This window comes from Nicotiana tomentosiformis, chromosome 11, assembly GCF_000390325.3.
Source record: "Nicotiana tomentosiformis chromosome 11, ASM39032v3, whole genome shotgun sequence".
Taxonomy (NCBI): Eukaryota; Viridiplantae; Streptophyta; class Magnoliopsida; order Solanales; family Solanaceae; genus Nicotiana; species Nicotiana tomentosiformis.
This window is the reverse complement of record NC_090822.1, coordinates 20,836,935-20,854,080: the sequence shown is the minus strand read 5'-3', so window position 1 is coordinate 20,854,080 and position 17,146 is coordinate 20,836,935. Positions and strand designations below refer to the sequence as shown.

At 35.7% G+C, this 17,146-nt stretch overlaps 1 protein-coding gene across 2 annotated transcripts; it reads right to left on the bottom strand.

Annotated features, from left to right (window-relative positions):
- Nucleotides 1–1,501: 1,501 nt before the first annotated feature.
- Nucleotides 1,502–8,269, bottom strand: LOC104118876 (UDP-N-acetylglucosamine transporter UGNT1-like). 2 transcript variants are annotated; one of them, XM_009630257.4, is made up of 10 exons: nt 7,975–8,269; nt 6,867–6,943; nt 5,151–5,312; nt 4,913–5,046; nt 4,650–4,780; nt 4,512–4,556; nt 4,322–4,419; nt 2,356–2,463; nt 1,802–1,858; nt 1,502–1,720 (listed from the first exon to the last, which is right to left on the bottom strand). In XM_009630257.4, exons 1-10 carry the CDS (start codon nt 8,096–8,098, stop codon nt 1,646–1,648), a joined length of 1,011 nt encoding a protein of 336 aa, XP_009628552.1. In that variant the 5' UTR covers nt 8,099–8,269; the 3' UTR covers nt 1,502–1,645. The 2 variants fall into 2 exon arrangements, with proteins under 2 accessions (XP_009628552.1, XP_070044661.1); XM_070188560.1 differs by lacking the exon at nt 7,975–8,269 and adding an exon at nt 7,074–7,147.
- Nucleotides 8,270–17,146: the final 8,877 nt, after the last annotated feature.

Genomic DNA, 17,146 nt, shown 5'->3' with positions numbered 1-17,146 from the left:
GTGATGGATTCGGGTAATTTAACCAATATTGAGTTAAGAACACTTACCCCGTTGTTTTCTCTGAAAATCTTCCAAATATTGCCTCAATCCGAGCTCTAAATCGGTAAAAATAGAAAATGGGACGAAGTGATTTCTCCTCCAAGTGATTTCTTCTACGCGATCGCGTAGCACAAATTTTTATTGTCCAAAAATAACCTTACGTGATCGCGGAAAATCCCATGCGATCGCGAAGCACTGACTCCGCAAAACTACGCAATCGCGAAGCATTAAGCGCGTGGCCCAGCTCCTCCCTCCGTTCCTATTCGCGAACGCGGCCTTAGCCACGCGTTCGCATAGCACAACTCACCCAACCTACGCGATCGCGGACGCTCCCATGCGATCACATAGAACAAATTTTCAGCTGCCCAATTAAGCCTACTCGATCGCGAACCTTCTCACGCGATCGCGTAGAAGGAGACCAGACACCAGATTTCAGCAAACTCCAAATCCAAAAATTAATCTGTTAGCCGTCCGAAACTTACCCGAGTCCCTCTGAACCTCAATGAAAAATACCAACAAGTCCTAAAACATCATACGAACTTAGTCGAAACCTGAAATCACATCAAACAACGCTAAAACCACGAATCATACTCCAATTCTAGCTTAATGAAACTTAAAATTTCCAACTTCTACATTCGATGCCGAAACCTATCAAATCAAGTCCGATTGACCTCAAATTTTGCACACAAGTCATAAATGACATAACAGAACTTTGAAAATTTTCAGAACTGGATTCCGACTCCGATATCAAAAAGACAACTCTCTGGTTAAACTTTCACCTATTTTAGTCATTTCAAACCTAATTTAACTACGGAATTCCAAATAAAATTCCGAACACGCTCCTAAGTCCAAAATCACCATACGGAGCTGTTGGAATCATCAAAATTCTATTCCGGGGTTGTTTTCTAATAATATTGACTGAAGTCAAACTTAGCATTTTAAGGCCAACTTAAGGAACCAAGTGTTCAGATTTCAACCCGGACACTTCCAAATCCCTAACCAACCATCTTCGCGAGTCATAAATTAATAAAAGCACATACAAGGAGTTTTATTTAGGGGAACATGGTTCTAAAAGTCAAAATGACCGGTTGGGTCATTACATAAGAAATCCACTAAATATTTATAAATATTTAACCGTGAACCCAGTTATTATTATATATTAATTTGAGATTACGGTAGAAACTAATAAACTTCAAATCCTGAATCCGCCTCTGACATGATAGTGTAAGAAAAACTTACACAATGTTAGTGCTTAGAACTTGAACTCAATTGAAATTACTTCACATTCAATTGAGTTCTCTTTTTTCCTTTTATTTACTAATTCTGCAGCATCCTGTTGACAATTATTTGTTGATTAAACTCTCAAATATGTTAAAGTCCCTTGGTGTTCTCAAACCTGCTGCAACGTAACTGGAAATTTTGACACATTTTCATGCAAATTGAGGTTACTTCAGCCAAAAGATAGATAAACTGATGTTAATTGCGGCATTTCCAGGCTCAAGTATTGGGCAAATACCAGTTATATTGTTTCACAATATGGTTGAAGATTATATTATAGATTTATAGTTAATTTTCCTCCAAGTAAAGATGAACATCACTCAGGCAGCTAAATGCCTTTGAGTTTACAATAAGCATACAATCCAGATCCCAGAAAGCCAACACATTGGCCAACAACATTCAACTGTCATTAAGAAAATGGTAATATATATCAGTAATTGTATAAACTAATAGTAAATTATTGAAGTGTATTAATTATACTAACCAGATCAAATGGAAGTTCTCTGAATACTATCCAGCCGAATCCAACAGTAAAAAAGTCCTGCATATGAAGTCATTAGTTGTTACAAAAGAGCACATATGAAAAAATAGCCAAAAAGAAAAACTAATCTAAAGGGGCTTAGTTCACTTTCAATTTTAATAATTGAAAGAATGTTTATTTTTCAACTGCATTGTGCATCTCGATGCACAAAGCATACCGCATTCACGCAGGATCCGAGAAGGGTCGCACACTAGGGGTGTGATATAGACAGCCTACCCTATGCGAGCATTAGTGGCTGCTGCATTCACGCAAGGTCGGGGAAGGGCCGCACCCTAAGGGTATGATGTAGACAACCTACTTTAATGCAAGTATTAGTGGCCGTCGCATTTACGCAGGGTCCGGGAAAGGGCTGCACCCTAAGGGTGTCATGTAGACGGTCTACCCTAATGCAAGCATTAGTGACCGCTTCCACGACTCGAATCCATAAGGTTGCTTCCACGGCTCGAATCCATGACCTATAGGTCACACAAAGATAACTTTACGGTAGCTCCACATACCTTAAGATTTCCACAAACTGTCTGTGTAAGTGCTGAATTGATAGTTGTATTTAGGAATACACAATAGTTCAATAAGAAAGCCAGAACACAAGATAGAAAAATCACAGCCTGCAAAGATATGAAGCATGGAATTCAGTTAGAACATTATATCCATGCACTGTTTCTGTGCAAATCTAACGAGTAAACTGATTTTAATAAAGAATTATAGCTAGCTGGGGACTCTTTTTGAATATCAAGGTCAAGAAGCTAAGTTCGACTGGCTCAAAAAAATGAACAGAAAGAAAGGCAGATCACATTTAGTGAGTAATAAGAAAAGCTAATCTTATACTTCACCTCAAGCCAACAAACTTTTCCAACAGAAGCGGAGTTAAGATTTGAAGTTTGTGGGTTTGGGATTCCGATCGTCTTAAAGTTACTGGATTCTAAATTAATAATTTGTACATAGGGGTAGCAATTTGAGCCCAAACCCATTTGACCGCCCAACCCGCCTAAGGTTGGGCCGGTCATTGACCCACCCATTTATTGAACTCAGCCCACCTTGACCCAACCCATTTCAATCGTCTAAAGTTGGACTAAGTTTAGCCCAAATTGATCTACGAATAACTTTGTTAAAATATTTTTAAAATATTTTTTTTGTTTGATATGTTATATAAAAGAAAAAAAGTCTTATTTGATAATTAAACAATACATAAGAAAATAACACACATTAATTAAAGCATGGTAAGAGTTGGGTGAGTTGGGTTATGACCCAAATTTTAGCCCGACTTGACCCAACACATCTCAACCCAAGTTACTTTTGGGCGGGTCAATTGACCCACCTATTTATTGACTGAGTTCATTTTGACCCGCCCAAAATCAGCGCAACCCGCCCATTTGACCCCCTATTTGTACATATTTAATGAATTTCTTATGACAAACGTAGAGTTTGGACAAAAGCTGTTGGTTTCAACCGAATCCGTAACTAGTGTTCTCGATCGCTCTGCCCCTGGATTCAAACAATCCTAGTGCTAGATCTATCCTCACATAGGTATGGACAATGAAGTTATGTTCATAATTCATGATAATGTGATTTTAATTCCTCTTGAAAGTAACTAGCAAATCTCTCTTCATGTGATTTAAATCCTCTTGGAAGTTACTACCAAATCTTTCTTCATGTGATTTTCTTTCTTCTAGGTAGCTTCTCTATAGAACTTCTCAAACAAGACTAAGGAAGTGGCTAATATCCAATATATTATATGCCTATACTTGGAACTAATTAACTAGTTGGTTCTCAACAAAATTACCTTTATTTATAGAGCTAACTACGTCAACCAACATTTCTTTACATATAACTAATTCATAGCTTCTGTCCTCCTCTAATTCCACTTATAATCTCCTATATATATATATATATATATATATATATATATATATATATTATTTTCCTTCCAATGAAGACAAGTATCACCAGTAAACAAGATTTTCAATATTTTTTTACCACATTTTCCTTTTGCCAATGGCGTAACTACAAGTATTTCATGAAAGTGAGAACACCATAACCGCATATGCAGGGCGTATTTGTTCGTTAAGATTAAAGGGAGAGACAGACAGAAGAAAAAATGTAAGTTAAATTAGAACAGAGTGACAGCAGCAACATTTAGAACAACTAGTAATGTTTACAACTGTAGTAGCAGTAAAGTGCATGTTTTCCAAGTAAAGGATGATACACTTGACAGATGAATTTAGCATTTGGGTGCGGCTCTTTTCCGGACCTGCGTGAACGCGGGATGCCTTGTGCACCGGGCAGACCTTTTTTTAGTGTTTATTTTAGATCAAATTTTAGTTACATTAGTCAATAGACATTTTATCAAGAAGAATTACGAACAGCAAAGACGAGTACATCCTGAAGTATCTACGTTAAAGCTAGATCAGAAACAAGACATTAGCCAGAAGAACTATTAAAGAGAGATTTTTATAAACTAAGTACCTGAAAGCCAGCAGTATACAAATATGGAAAATTTATCGTAGCTTCTAAGTCGCCACTGAATGCTGTCCAAAGTAGCAAAATTGGTGTACATATTATACCTGCAGAGAGTCTCACATTGTCAAATCAGGCAGATTGATGTCCTTATCGATCCGATATACACAGAGTCAATATAATGGTAGCATTTTCTTACCATTACACCACATCAGGCCAAAGCTGTTAAGGCCACTGGATTCTCCTAAATTAGAGAATTGGGAACATATAAAAAAAGTTGTCGATGAAATTCATAAAGAGACATCGCAGAAGAAATAAAGCAAAAAAGTAAAGATACCAATGTTAGCTATACAAGCCAAGTATACTGCTGTAGTTATGTTGGAGACGAGAACGATAGTATAACTGTAGTAGTCAAATGACAGGTCTCGAGCTCCAGCAACAAACGCGCCAAGTATGATAATTCCTACACTGATGAGACCCTTGTAAGTGTTTTCATAAAGACACCAAATTAAAATACTAGTATATAATAACTAGGTACATTTCTTTATATCTGTGTATATATATATATGAAAAAGGAAGCTATAGCGAATGATTTCTCACCATGTAACAACATACGATGAATGTTTTTTCCCTGTCAAAAAATACTCTGCTAACATTGTGAAAAAAACAGTTGTTCGTCTCAAAGTGGTATACATAGGAACACTAATTCCACGAATAGATTCCATAGACACCAGCTGCCAGCGAAAACAAAAAATTGCAGATTTTACTTAAGAAACAACTGAAAACTAAGAAGAAACACTACACATTAAGAAGATCAACTAGGAGAATTAATACTTACCATGTAAAGCAAATATGATAATGCGACAGGAGTACAATGAAGTACTGTCTTAAATGGTACAAGGTTTGTCGTGTGCTTAACCACAGTATGTGAATCCCGAACTGTGAAAGATATAATTCTCCTGCGTCTCAAAGCATAGAGAATCAAACTTGAACTTAGCATCTGCACATTATATTAAAACATCGCTTTATCTTACGAGCGTGAAATTATCAAATCTTGCTAAAACAAATATGTTTGTTAATTAGAATGTGAAGAATCTAGTTGTGTAAAAGGCTAAAATTGGTAAGACAGAAAGTACTATGTGGCGAATTGACAAGTGAGTTAGTGGCAACAATCACTACTTAAAAAAAACAGGAATTAGCGACAGATAAACACAAAACTCCGTTGCTGATTCTATTTAGCAACGGATTAGTGACCGATTATTAAGAAATTCTATTAGTTACGAACGATTTAGCGACAGATCAGCGACGAAGTTGGTAGTTAATTCTATTTTATTTTTGGTAGTGAATACAAGATAGATAACTTAGTCAAGCATGTACATCAGATAACAGAATCAGACTTCAGTTCAAGTAGGTAAAATATGCAGAAAGAAACTTCCACATTTCTGCTGAAGAGAAAGCACACACAAAGATAACATAAAAGACATATTGTTAACCGGAGCTTCAAATCAGTGTGATGCATGGTATAGATAATTGTTAGAAGTCCATCAGTTTGATTTTTTGCCTATATCTAAGTATTGTATTTTACTTTAAACCTTTGCTTCAAAAATAGTGCTTTATTCCCCCCCCCCCAAACTCAATCCCTGAAGGTATTAGCAAGATATTTATCCTTGTTTAGGCAAAACGTTGCCGATGGTCTTTCGGAAACAACCTCTCTATCCCCAGAGTAGGGGTAAGGTCTGCGTATACATTATACTGCTCAGACCCCACTTGTGGGTACTGAGTTATTGTTGTTGTTGTTTAGGCTAAATGTTAAAAGGTAATCCACCTTTGATAAGTATTTTAGGACTTTAATTTTCACTTAACAATGAAAACCTGAACCAAAACTGATTTAAGTTACAGAACCGAAGAATCATGATATTTTTTCAAGTTGATATAAGCCCCACAATTTTGGAAAAGGATAGTGCATATGTACATGGCTGCTGTATGCAACAATAGTGCACAACTTTTCTTTATACCATTTTTCTCTATGTTGCTCGGATACAGGTGTGGGCACTCGCTGCAAGTGCGGATCTAGAAGTCCAAACTTAAATGTTAGGATTCGGGGATAAGAGTACGAGTATGAAGTAGTGGTGTTAAGATACAGCAAATAATTATATATTACGACTTACATAAGTATACATTTTTAAAGCTAGTATGATTAATTTTAAAGTGTTCTAGTACTATGTGATTATACATATGACATAAACTCAAAATCAAACCAAACTGGCCATAGGTGTAGTAAAAACACTAAAGTTAGGTTGAGCAAATCCAGAGCAAGATCCCAAACCCACACCCAAATCGTCTTGGATGATCAACACATGTGTGCAACGAGAATTTTGAATGATGTGAGCAACATAGTTTTCCCCTAAATACTTATTGACGTAATACCTAATTAAACCAACATTTTTATGCAATTTGTTTACTAAACTTTAATTAACATGATAGATACCTAACCAACATACTGGGAAATCAGTACAAATCATCTGAATAAATCTAACATAAGGTAGTTAATTACCTGAAAAAGTGTGATCACGTTCGCGCATGGAAATTTATAAGATGAAAGAGCTGCCTTATTGAACATGACCAAGAGAACTGCCAAAAAGTGCACATATATAAAAAAATTGTATAATAAAAGAAAATTGAAGCATTGTCGTAGATCAAATACAATTCTTTGCACATTTTTTGAGAATGGTAGTTTATTCACAAAGATTTCGAATGTTACCTAGCTAGTGATTACGTCTCATATATTCATTGCAAATTTAAAGAAGTCATAGAATTAACCCCCCACCCCACCCCAGTACCCCCTCCCCCCGCGAACAAAAAAAAAGAAGAAAAAATATGATTAAATTCATAAGGTGATGCTTGTCGTCAGAACAATGTTCGAATACAAATTTGCCATGCATCATGTTCAAAAAACTGGATAAATAATAGGCACGTTACTCTATCCTTCTCCACTTAAATATAAGTCTGCGTCAGAATATAACGTGAGCCCAACCACTAGATTAAAGTCTTGGGGCCATGCATCATATATTATATATTAGCAAATTGTTGTGGTGCATGTGCTAACTTTTGACAAGGAAAAGAGATATACTATCACAAATGGGCTGATCATAAACGTTCCGGTTAAACATAAAGGAGAAGAAATTCTTACTCTTTAAGAATAAGGAGATTTTAATATATTTCTTTTTCTTCTCCTTTGACATAAAGATTTTAAGTATATACAATCCTCTGTAAAATACTTTAAACCCATAACTAAATCTCGGGAGGGGAGCCCTTGGAGCAATGATAAAGTTGTATATGTGTGACCTATAGATCACAGATTCGAATTGTAAAAGTAGACACTAATGTTTACACTATGGTAGACTGTCTACGTCATCCTTGGGTGCGGCCCTTCACGGACCTCCGTGAATGTCGGATACTTTGTGAGCCACAGAAGTAGCCACTAATATTTGCATTAGTGTATGATCTCTACATCACGCCCCTTTGGATGCGGCCCTTCACCGGCCCCTACGTGAATGCGTATACTTTGAGCAACTGGTTGACCTTCCCATGACTAAATCCTCGAATATATATGCAAGAATCCAGGAGTAAAAAGAGAAGATAGAAAAAGAAAATAGACTAACCAGCACAAGCCATGTAAGAGATGGCAACATAAACACCTTTGTTGGTCATGGCCGTAGGACTTCTCTTGCCAAACACCGGCAAGTTTTGTGGTTCAGTACTCTTTGATGATTCCATGGATACCATTGTTGAGTGAGAATAGAAGTTGAAAAAAGAAAAGCAGAAAGTGATAGAGAGAAGTGTTGCACTTTGACAAGAATTGAGACTTCAGTTGGCATTACTTAAAATGGAGGAATATTGCCTTTTCAATAGAAAAAAGTAATTATGGAGATTGGAGGGATGTTTGAGCTTTGTGAATAGAAAACTATCTGAGATGATGTATTTTTTATGGGACTGGATGCTTAATGGGTTCATCTATCTTGCACGCAGGGGAAGATTTAGGTACAAATTATGGGACACGTGAACCTATTGTCTTTTTGTAAAATTAAATATTTTATGCGTATGTTTTCTAGAATTGGTCTAATATTATTTGTTGGCCCTATACTCTAAAAAAAAAAAATGTGCACATGGTTAAATATTAAGTTATTTATCCAAAAAAAAAGAGGAATGAATTTCCACAAAAATAATTTTTTAATGGTACACTCATGCTTGCACGAGTGGTCTTTTTTATTTCAACTAACGGAGACAAAATTAAATAGTGCATTAAAAAAAAAAAAAGATGAAGTCATATGGTGCAAATAATCGAAAATTTGTCTACTAAAAGGAAAATTCATTTAATTATTTTTAAAGGTGAAATCTGTCTACTAAATTAACGGGACAAAATGTATATACTAGTAGTCTCCGGAAAAATCATACCATAGAAAAATCGGAACTTTTTGATATATATCATTTTATTCTTTTTAGTGAGTTTATTTCATGCAAATTCGAATTAGTCAAGACTAATTAATTTTTAATATTGAATAATGAAATTAAAAAAGAATAAGAGAAGTAAGTGGCACTTCCTGTAAAGTGAGGGTCTACTTAGATATTTGCCAGCCAGAGATTCTATTATTTTGGACTCTTCTTGTTTTGGTGTTTTAATCAAATACAGATAATTGCTAATTGCCACCATCAAATTTGGCATTTTCCCTATTGGGTTTGGCCTTTTGTTCTTTTCCACTCGTAAGTGAGCTTCCTAGGCTTCAAAAAAGTAAAGGCTAGTGTAAAATTTTACTCCTATTATTTTAGTTCTGTGGTTGTCTTTTTCATCATGTGCCTAACTGAATAAAAAAAATTGTTAATAAAGTACAATTCAGTTAGTGGCTCATCTATGGCTCAATTATGGGTCAATTTTACTTTGTTATTAAAAAAAATGGAAGGAGAGCCATGAAGTTATGGTAGCGTTATCTTTGTTTGACCTATAAGTCACTAATTCGAATCATGAAAGCAGTCATTGTTATTTGTATTAGGGTAGGTATTTACATCACACCCTTTGGAACACGAATACCTAGTGTATCAGGCTGCCCCGTTATTAAAAAATGATCTTTTTAAAATAGATTGAAACAACTTTATCATAAAATTAATAATTAATGACAAATCTTACAACACTTCCTACTCGTTGTTGCGTGCGAATAAAGTTCCACATCGATAGATTAACACTAGAAGTCTACGTATAAGGTTTTAGGATCTCTTAATTGTGGGGAGGTCTTTTGACAAAAATAGTGCAAGTTTGACCCAAAACAAAAAGTATAGCAAGAATACACTTGGAATAGTTTAGCCCAACATTATTGGAGTGAATTGCATTCAATCCAAATGATCTCTGTGTTGGAGATGATGTTTGTTTTCTTCTAGATTTTTTCTTGGTGTTTATAGTTTTGTTCTTACCTTATAATCCTGTTGTACAACACTTAACCTCTTAAAAATATTTTATTTTTTTGTAAATATCTTAAATAAGGTACTGTTTCTATTGGAAGTAAAATGCAATATGGAATATGATGTCATCTCCCACCGCCTACGAGCACGTTTATTCCTTTACATAGTTATTTTCATAATTTGTTTAGTTCGTATATATATATCTTACTAGTCTCTGGCCTGTGCAACGAGTCGTGTAGCCCATATCAATAAATATAACTTTTAAAATACTATATCCAAAAGCACCACCAATGATTTATTCAAAAGCATCACCATATCCGAGAACTTATTAGATATGTCATCTATATCGTAAAGTGGTTTGTTAGGTTAATAAGGTGACCCAAATTTGCGAAGTTATTTTGCTATATTACGATTGATGAAAATAATGCCAGTGTTTGTCTTCTTTATTATTCAGGGAGCGCTAGCCAGTAAATATTATTGCTACATTTTATTCTGCTTATAGAACATTATGTCTGTCAAAAATCATTTATAATATTTTCATCTGGAATATTTTCAAAGGAAAGATTCTATGAATTTAATTGGAAATAAGAAAGTACCGAACGTTTTTAATAGACCAAATACATTAATTAAGTAGTTATCAAATTAAGAGTATAATGAAAAGACCATGAAAATAAAAATGACGGAAAGAGCTTCATCTGCATTATTAGATAAATTTGGTTGGGAATACAAAATTATTTCACAAGTTTCAAAAAGTATTACATACTTTACATTGTATTTTATATTTTCGTATAAAGTGTAATAAAAAATTATGGACTCAATTTATTATGAGGTGTTTTTATTTTTTTGATACAAAAATATTACTATAAGAGTGGTGTTTAAATGGTTAGTTAACTTTTAATGAATATTTTAGTCTTATAATTTTGTACTTTAGATTTCACACTTATAATATAGTATAATTAAAGAAAAGATATTGGTTGTGTTTATATTAATTGGGTTGAATGCTTTTTGTAAGATTTTTCAATTTGAGCTATTGAAAAGAATCATTAATTGCTTTGAAAGTTGAAACCCCGAATTATATATGATAAAAAATACTTTTCTTGGTATACAATTTTGATTGGGTTGAATTTTTGTCCTTTTTTGGCAAAGTTTTCAATTTGAACTAATTGAGAACAAATCATTAATTGCTTCGATACCCCAAATGTGGTAAAACACATTTTTTGGTTCAAAATTTTGTTAATTTGATAGCTGTACTGATAAAATCTAATAAAAAACTTATGTATTATTATATGTCAAAGTGGACTTTTATCAATTTGGCCAAACTGTGTGTACAACATTTGATTTTTTTAATTTTCTTTTAAATGAATACTTTGCATGTCATGTATAGGATAATTTAGATCAATTCAAGGACTGAGTTTGATGGCAACGAATCTTCAGATATAGTTTAGGGCGTGGGATTGATGCCAGCGGTGGAGATAGAGTATTAGTATGAGTCTGGTCTTCAATAGGTTTTGCTTACGGTGTATTTGTATTAGAAATTCCATTAAACAACAATAACACTCCAGTATAATCTCACTAGTGGGGTATGGGGAGGATAGTGTGTACGCAGACCTTATCCCTACCCTGGGATAGAGAGGCTATTTCCGATAGACCCTCGGCTCCCTCCTTCCAGAGGCGGATCCAGGATTTAAATCCTATGGGTTCAATTTTTAAAGTTATGGGTTCATATCTACTATTTTTTATAATTTTAAAATAATTTTACATACAAATTTTTACTCCGCGTCAAAAGTTATGGGTTCAGTTGAACCCGTAATCAATACACTACATCCGCCTCTGCCTCCCTCCAAGAAATTTCATTAAAGTTAATTCTATTTTTTTTATCCAAAAATACTTTTCTCTGTTTTTTCTAGCAAATGGATTGTTAAAACTAACATTTTCTTTTTCATTGTCTTTGTAGTCTGGTATCGCTCGGCTCCTCTTGTTGTGATTCATATTACAGCAGCTAATTTCTTTTTAAGATTCATTTGAAACTTCAATTCGAAATTTGAAAATTTTTCGTAGTTTGGGTGCCGGTGGAATTCATTGATCGACCGATTGGTCGTCTTGTATATTTGAGCCCAATTTTTCCTTTTGATGCTTCATACATATGCATTTGTAGTTTTATGACTTGCGGAGAAGGTTGATTTCGTTTCGCGAAGGTTTTGGGTTGATTTGGACTCTTTGGTTCTCGGTTTAAAAGTTTAAGTTGGAAATGTTCACTGAGGTTTGACTTTAGTAAAAACAACCCCGGAACGGTGTTTTGATGGCTCCAATATGTTCGTATAGTCATTTTGGACTTAGGCGTATGCCCAAAATTGAATTCGGAGGTTTCTAGGTTAATTTTGGCTTGTTTTGCCGGTGGGCAATTTGAAGGTTTAGAAATTCCTTAAGTTTGACCGTAGGTTGACTTTATAGCAACCGGGTTTGGATTTTGATTTCGAGACTTGGAATAGGTCTGTTTTGTCATTTGGAACTTGTGCGCAAAATTTGGTGTCATTCCGAGTTAGTTTGATAGGAATCAGACGCTTGGTTGTGATTGTAGTGATTCCTGAATTCATTGTGAAATTTCATGTCTTTTGATATCTGATTCGTGGTTTCGAAAGTTATTTTGGTATTTTTATCGCATGAACGAGTTCGTATGATGTTTCTAGACTTGTGTGGATATTTGGTGTAGAGCTTCGAGGGCTCGGTGAGTTTCAGACATATTTCGAAATGGTTTGGAACATGTTTTAGGTTGCTCGTGTTGCAATTGACACAATTGCGAGTACCAACATCGCAATTGCAAAAAAGGCAGGGGAGGTCCAGATGTCGCAAATGCGACGCCTTCATCGCATTTGCGAAGCCACTATGGAGTTGGATCTTGTCGCATTTGTGACCATTGAGCCGTTTTTGCGAAGTAGGCTATCATCGCAATTGCGAAGCCTTTGTCGCAACTGCGACGTCTGAGTGGGCTGTCAGGGTTTGTATTTGCGATCCCTGTTCCGCAATTGCAAACCCAGGGTCGCATTTGCGACCTTTGCAGCTAAACAAAAGGGCCAAAAAAAGGGACTTAGCTTCATTTATCATATTTTAGAATCCTAGACGCGGTAGGAGGCAATTTTGAGGAGGAGTTTTCACATACAACTATTGGGTAAATGATTTTAATCTATTTTTAATTATATTACATGATTAGTTATGAGATTTAACCTCTAATCCATGGAAATTGAAGAGATGTTTTAGGGGATTTTGTCTATGTTTTGAAAAACAAAAATTTGAGATTTGAGAGTTGAATTGGACTCAGATTTGAAAACAAAATACATATACGGGCTCGTGGGGTTATGAGTAGTCGAGATCTACTCTTGGATTCAGGTTTTTTGCAGGGTGAGCCCGAGGTTGATTTTTGTTGACTTATGGAAAATTGTATAAAGATCATGAGTTTATTTATCGGAATTAGTTTCTCTTGCATTGTTTGATATAATTAAGTAGTTTTTGGTTAGATTTGAGTCGTGCCGAGGCGAATTGTAAAGGAAAGCCATTTTTAAGTGTTGATTTGGCCTAGTTGAGACAAGTATCTTGTCTAACTTTGTGGGTGTGTGGGGGGGGGGGGCTATCCCATAGGATTTGGGTTAAATTACACTATTTAAATTATGTGGAAGATGTGTACATGAAGTGATGAGTGTGTATACGGGCTTATATATGGACATCGACCAATTTAGACTCTTAGCTCATTCTTATTTGCAATTATTTGAAGTTGTTATTAAATGTTATAAATTTCATTGTTGAATTTATTCTTCTTTGCATTTATTTGAAGTTGTTATCACATGTTATATCCTTCATTGTTGACTTTATCCTTATTTGCATTTTATTGAATTTGTTATTACATGTTATATCTTCCATTATTGAGTTTATTCTTCCGTATCATTGGGTTGTTGTTGAGACTCTTGTAGCTGTTTAAGTTCAATTTTTGATCCGTTAACCATTCGAAACTCACCCGAGTCCCTCGGGACCTCAACCAAATATACCAACAAGTCCTAAAACATCATACGAACTTATTTGAAACCTCAAATCACATAAAACGACGCTAAAACCACGAATCATGCTCCAATTCAAGCTTAATGAAACTTAAAATTTCCAACTTCTACATTCGATGTCGAAACCTACCAAATCAAGTCCGATTGACCTCAAATTTTGCACACAAGTCATAAATGACATAACAGAGTTATAAAAAATAGAGCTATAAAAAATTTCGAAACTGGATTCCGACTTCGATATCAAAAAGTCAACTTCCCGGTCAAACTTCCAAACTTAAATTCTTGTTTTAGCCATTTCAAACCTAATTTAACTACGGACTTCCAAATAAAATTTTGAACACGCTTCTAAGTCAAAAATCACCATACGGAGCTGTTGGAATTGTCAAAATTCTATTCCGGGGTCATTTTCTCAAAATGTTGACCGAAGTCAAGCTTGGCCTTTTAAAGCCAACTTAAGGAACCAAGTGTTCCGATTTCAACCCAAACACTTCCAAATCCCGAACCAACCATCCCCGCAAGTCATAAATTATTAAAAACACATACGGACAGTTTTATTTTAGAGAACAGGGTTCTAAAAGTCAAAATGACTGGTTGGGTCATTACATTCTCCGCCTCTTAAACAAACATTCGTCCTCGAACGAGTTTAGAATTATACCTGAAGTGCTGAATAAGTGTGGATATCTGCTCCGCATATTTTTCTCGGCCTCCCAAGTCACTTCCTCGACTGGTTGGCCCCTCCACTGGACTTTTACTGCAGAAATCATCTTGGACCTCAACTAGCAAACCTGTTTATCAACAATGGCAACTGGCTCCTCTTCATAACTCAAGCTAATATCTAGCTGAACTTTGCTGAAGTCTAACACATGTGATAGGTCGGCATGATACTTCCAGAGCATAAATACATGGAAAACCGGATGAACTCCCGGTAGGCTGGGAGGCAAAGCAAGCTCATAAGCAACCTTCCCAACTCATTTCAACACCTCAAATGGGCCTATAAACCTTGGGCTCAATTTCCCCTTTTCCCCAAATCTCATGATTCCCTTCATCGGCGAAACTTTCAAGAGAACTTTTTCACCTACCATAAATGATAAATCACGCACTTTCTGATTCGCATAACTCTTCTGTCTAGAATGTGCGGTACAAAGTCGACCCAATTACATGTTATAAATTTCATTGTTGAGTTTATTCTTACATGCATTTATTTGAAGTAATTATAACATGTTATATCCTTCGTTATTGACTCTATCCTTATTTGCATTTTTTTTGAATTTATTATTACATGTTATATCTTCCATTGTTGAGTTTTTCCTTATTTGCATTTAATTGGGAGTTGATACTACATGGAACATCTTTCTTGGTAGAGTTTATTCTTTCATTTCATTGGGTTGTTGTTGAGACTATTGTATACATTGTTGTTGAGCTGTGGGCTATTTTGGTTATGATATTGGTATTGTTATTTTGGCAATATTATGGCATGTGGGCACGTGTGGTGCGAGTTGATTATTGTATTGTGATGCGATGTGATGTGCATAAGGCGGTATAAGGGTAATGATATTGATGTACATGCAACGAAATATGGTGGGATTGATGTGCGTGTTGCTAGTAAGGAAAATTACTTGAAGCCACGTGGCGTGATAAGGGGGCTTAAGTGCCTGAAGTTATTTCGGAAAAAATATTTTCAAAAATCAAATGTAAGGCTCACGCGGCGATATAAGGAAGATTTATGATTTATGACTTGTGATTTGTGATTATGAGGTGTGGTACCTCGAGGTGATTCTTGTTGGAAATCTCGTGTTGAAATGGCTTGATTATTTGGACCGTCATTTGTTTTCCTTAATTTGTTTCACCTGTATTTTTAATTGTGTTCTGATTATTTTGCGGCCTTATCACATGTTTACTTCATGTTGTTATTTGTTGCTTCTATTTCCATTGTTAGCTTATATTAACGTTCGCTACATTGTTAGCCTTATCTTGATATTCTTTTCTCTGTAAGCTTATTATTAATATTTTGTTCAGATTTTTCCATGTTTTGTAAGTGTCTTGACTTACCTCGTCACTACTTCATCGAGGTTAGTTTTGATACTTGCTGGGTAACGTTGTGGTGTACTCAAATTATGCTTCCGCATATGTTTTGTGCAGATCCAAGTCTTTGAGAATGTCGGACGTTAAATAGTTGTTTGTGATATGCTACAGAGACTTCAAGGTATACTTGCCTCTATGCTCACATGCTTTATAGTCACCATCTGATATTATCTTTACTATTGTTTATCTTCATTTCAAAACAATATTATATTTAGAGATTCTAGTGTATTTCAGTAGAGTTATGAATCTGTACTACCAGTTTTGGGGTGAGTAACTATTGATCGGCGTTAGCTACATTGTTTCATTATTAGCTTAATGTTTATTTAGCTGAGTTGGTTATTTCTATTAAATCTTATCACATGTTAGGCTTACCTAGTCTTAGAGACTAAGTATCATCACGATTCCTAAGGTGGGATTTGGGATCGTGACAAGTTGGTATCATAACTCTAGGTTCATAGGTGCTATGAGTTATAAGTAAGTTTAATAGAGTCTTGAAGATCGGTACAGAGATGTCTGTACTTATCTTTGAGAGGTTCCAGAATTATTAGGAAATTCTACTTCTTTCATTTCTTATCGTGCGAATTTGTTGATTTTAGAATATGAGCCTTTATATTTCTAGTATCTCACAAATGGTGAGGACACGCACTATCAGATCAGCTGAGAAGGCACTCGCGCTCCCTGCTATTTGTCGCTAGAGGGAGGGACCGAGGTAGAGGCCGAGGAGGGGCACATACTGCAGCTAGAGCACCTTCCAGAGCAACGACTGAGGAGCCACCAGTAGCTCTGGTTGGGGAGTAGGCACCTGAGACACCTATTATTACCCCTGTACTCCATGAGACATTGGCACATTTCCTGAGCATGTTCGGTATTTTAGCTCAGGCGGGATTGATCCCAGTTGCTCGAATTACTTCTCAGGCTGGGGGAGAATCCCAGACTCCCGTATACTCGAAAGAAATGAGTCTATATTGATCAAGTTCTAGGAGTTATACCAGCACAACCCGTTATTGCTTCAGCTAGAGGCATCAGAGGAGGAGCAGAGGAGACTTGACAGGTTCAAGAAGTATGATCCTCCTACCTACACTTGCGCAGTTTCTGAGGATGCACAAAGTTTTCTAGACCGGTGCCATCGTATTCTCCGCGGGCATCGTGGAGGTGAGCGGGGTCACCTTTACTACATTTCAGCTAATAGGGGCATCATATATCTGGTGTCAGGCCTATGAGAAGGGTAGGCCAATTAATGCAACGCCGCTCACTT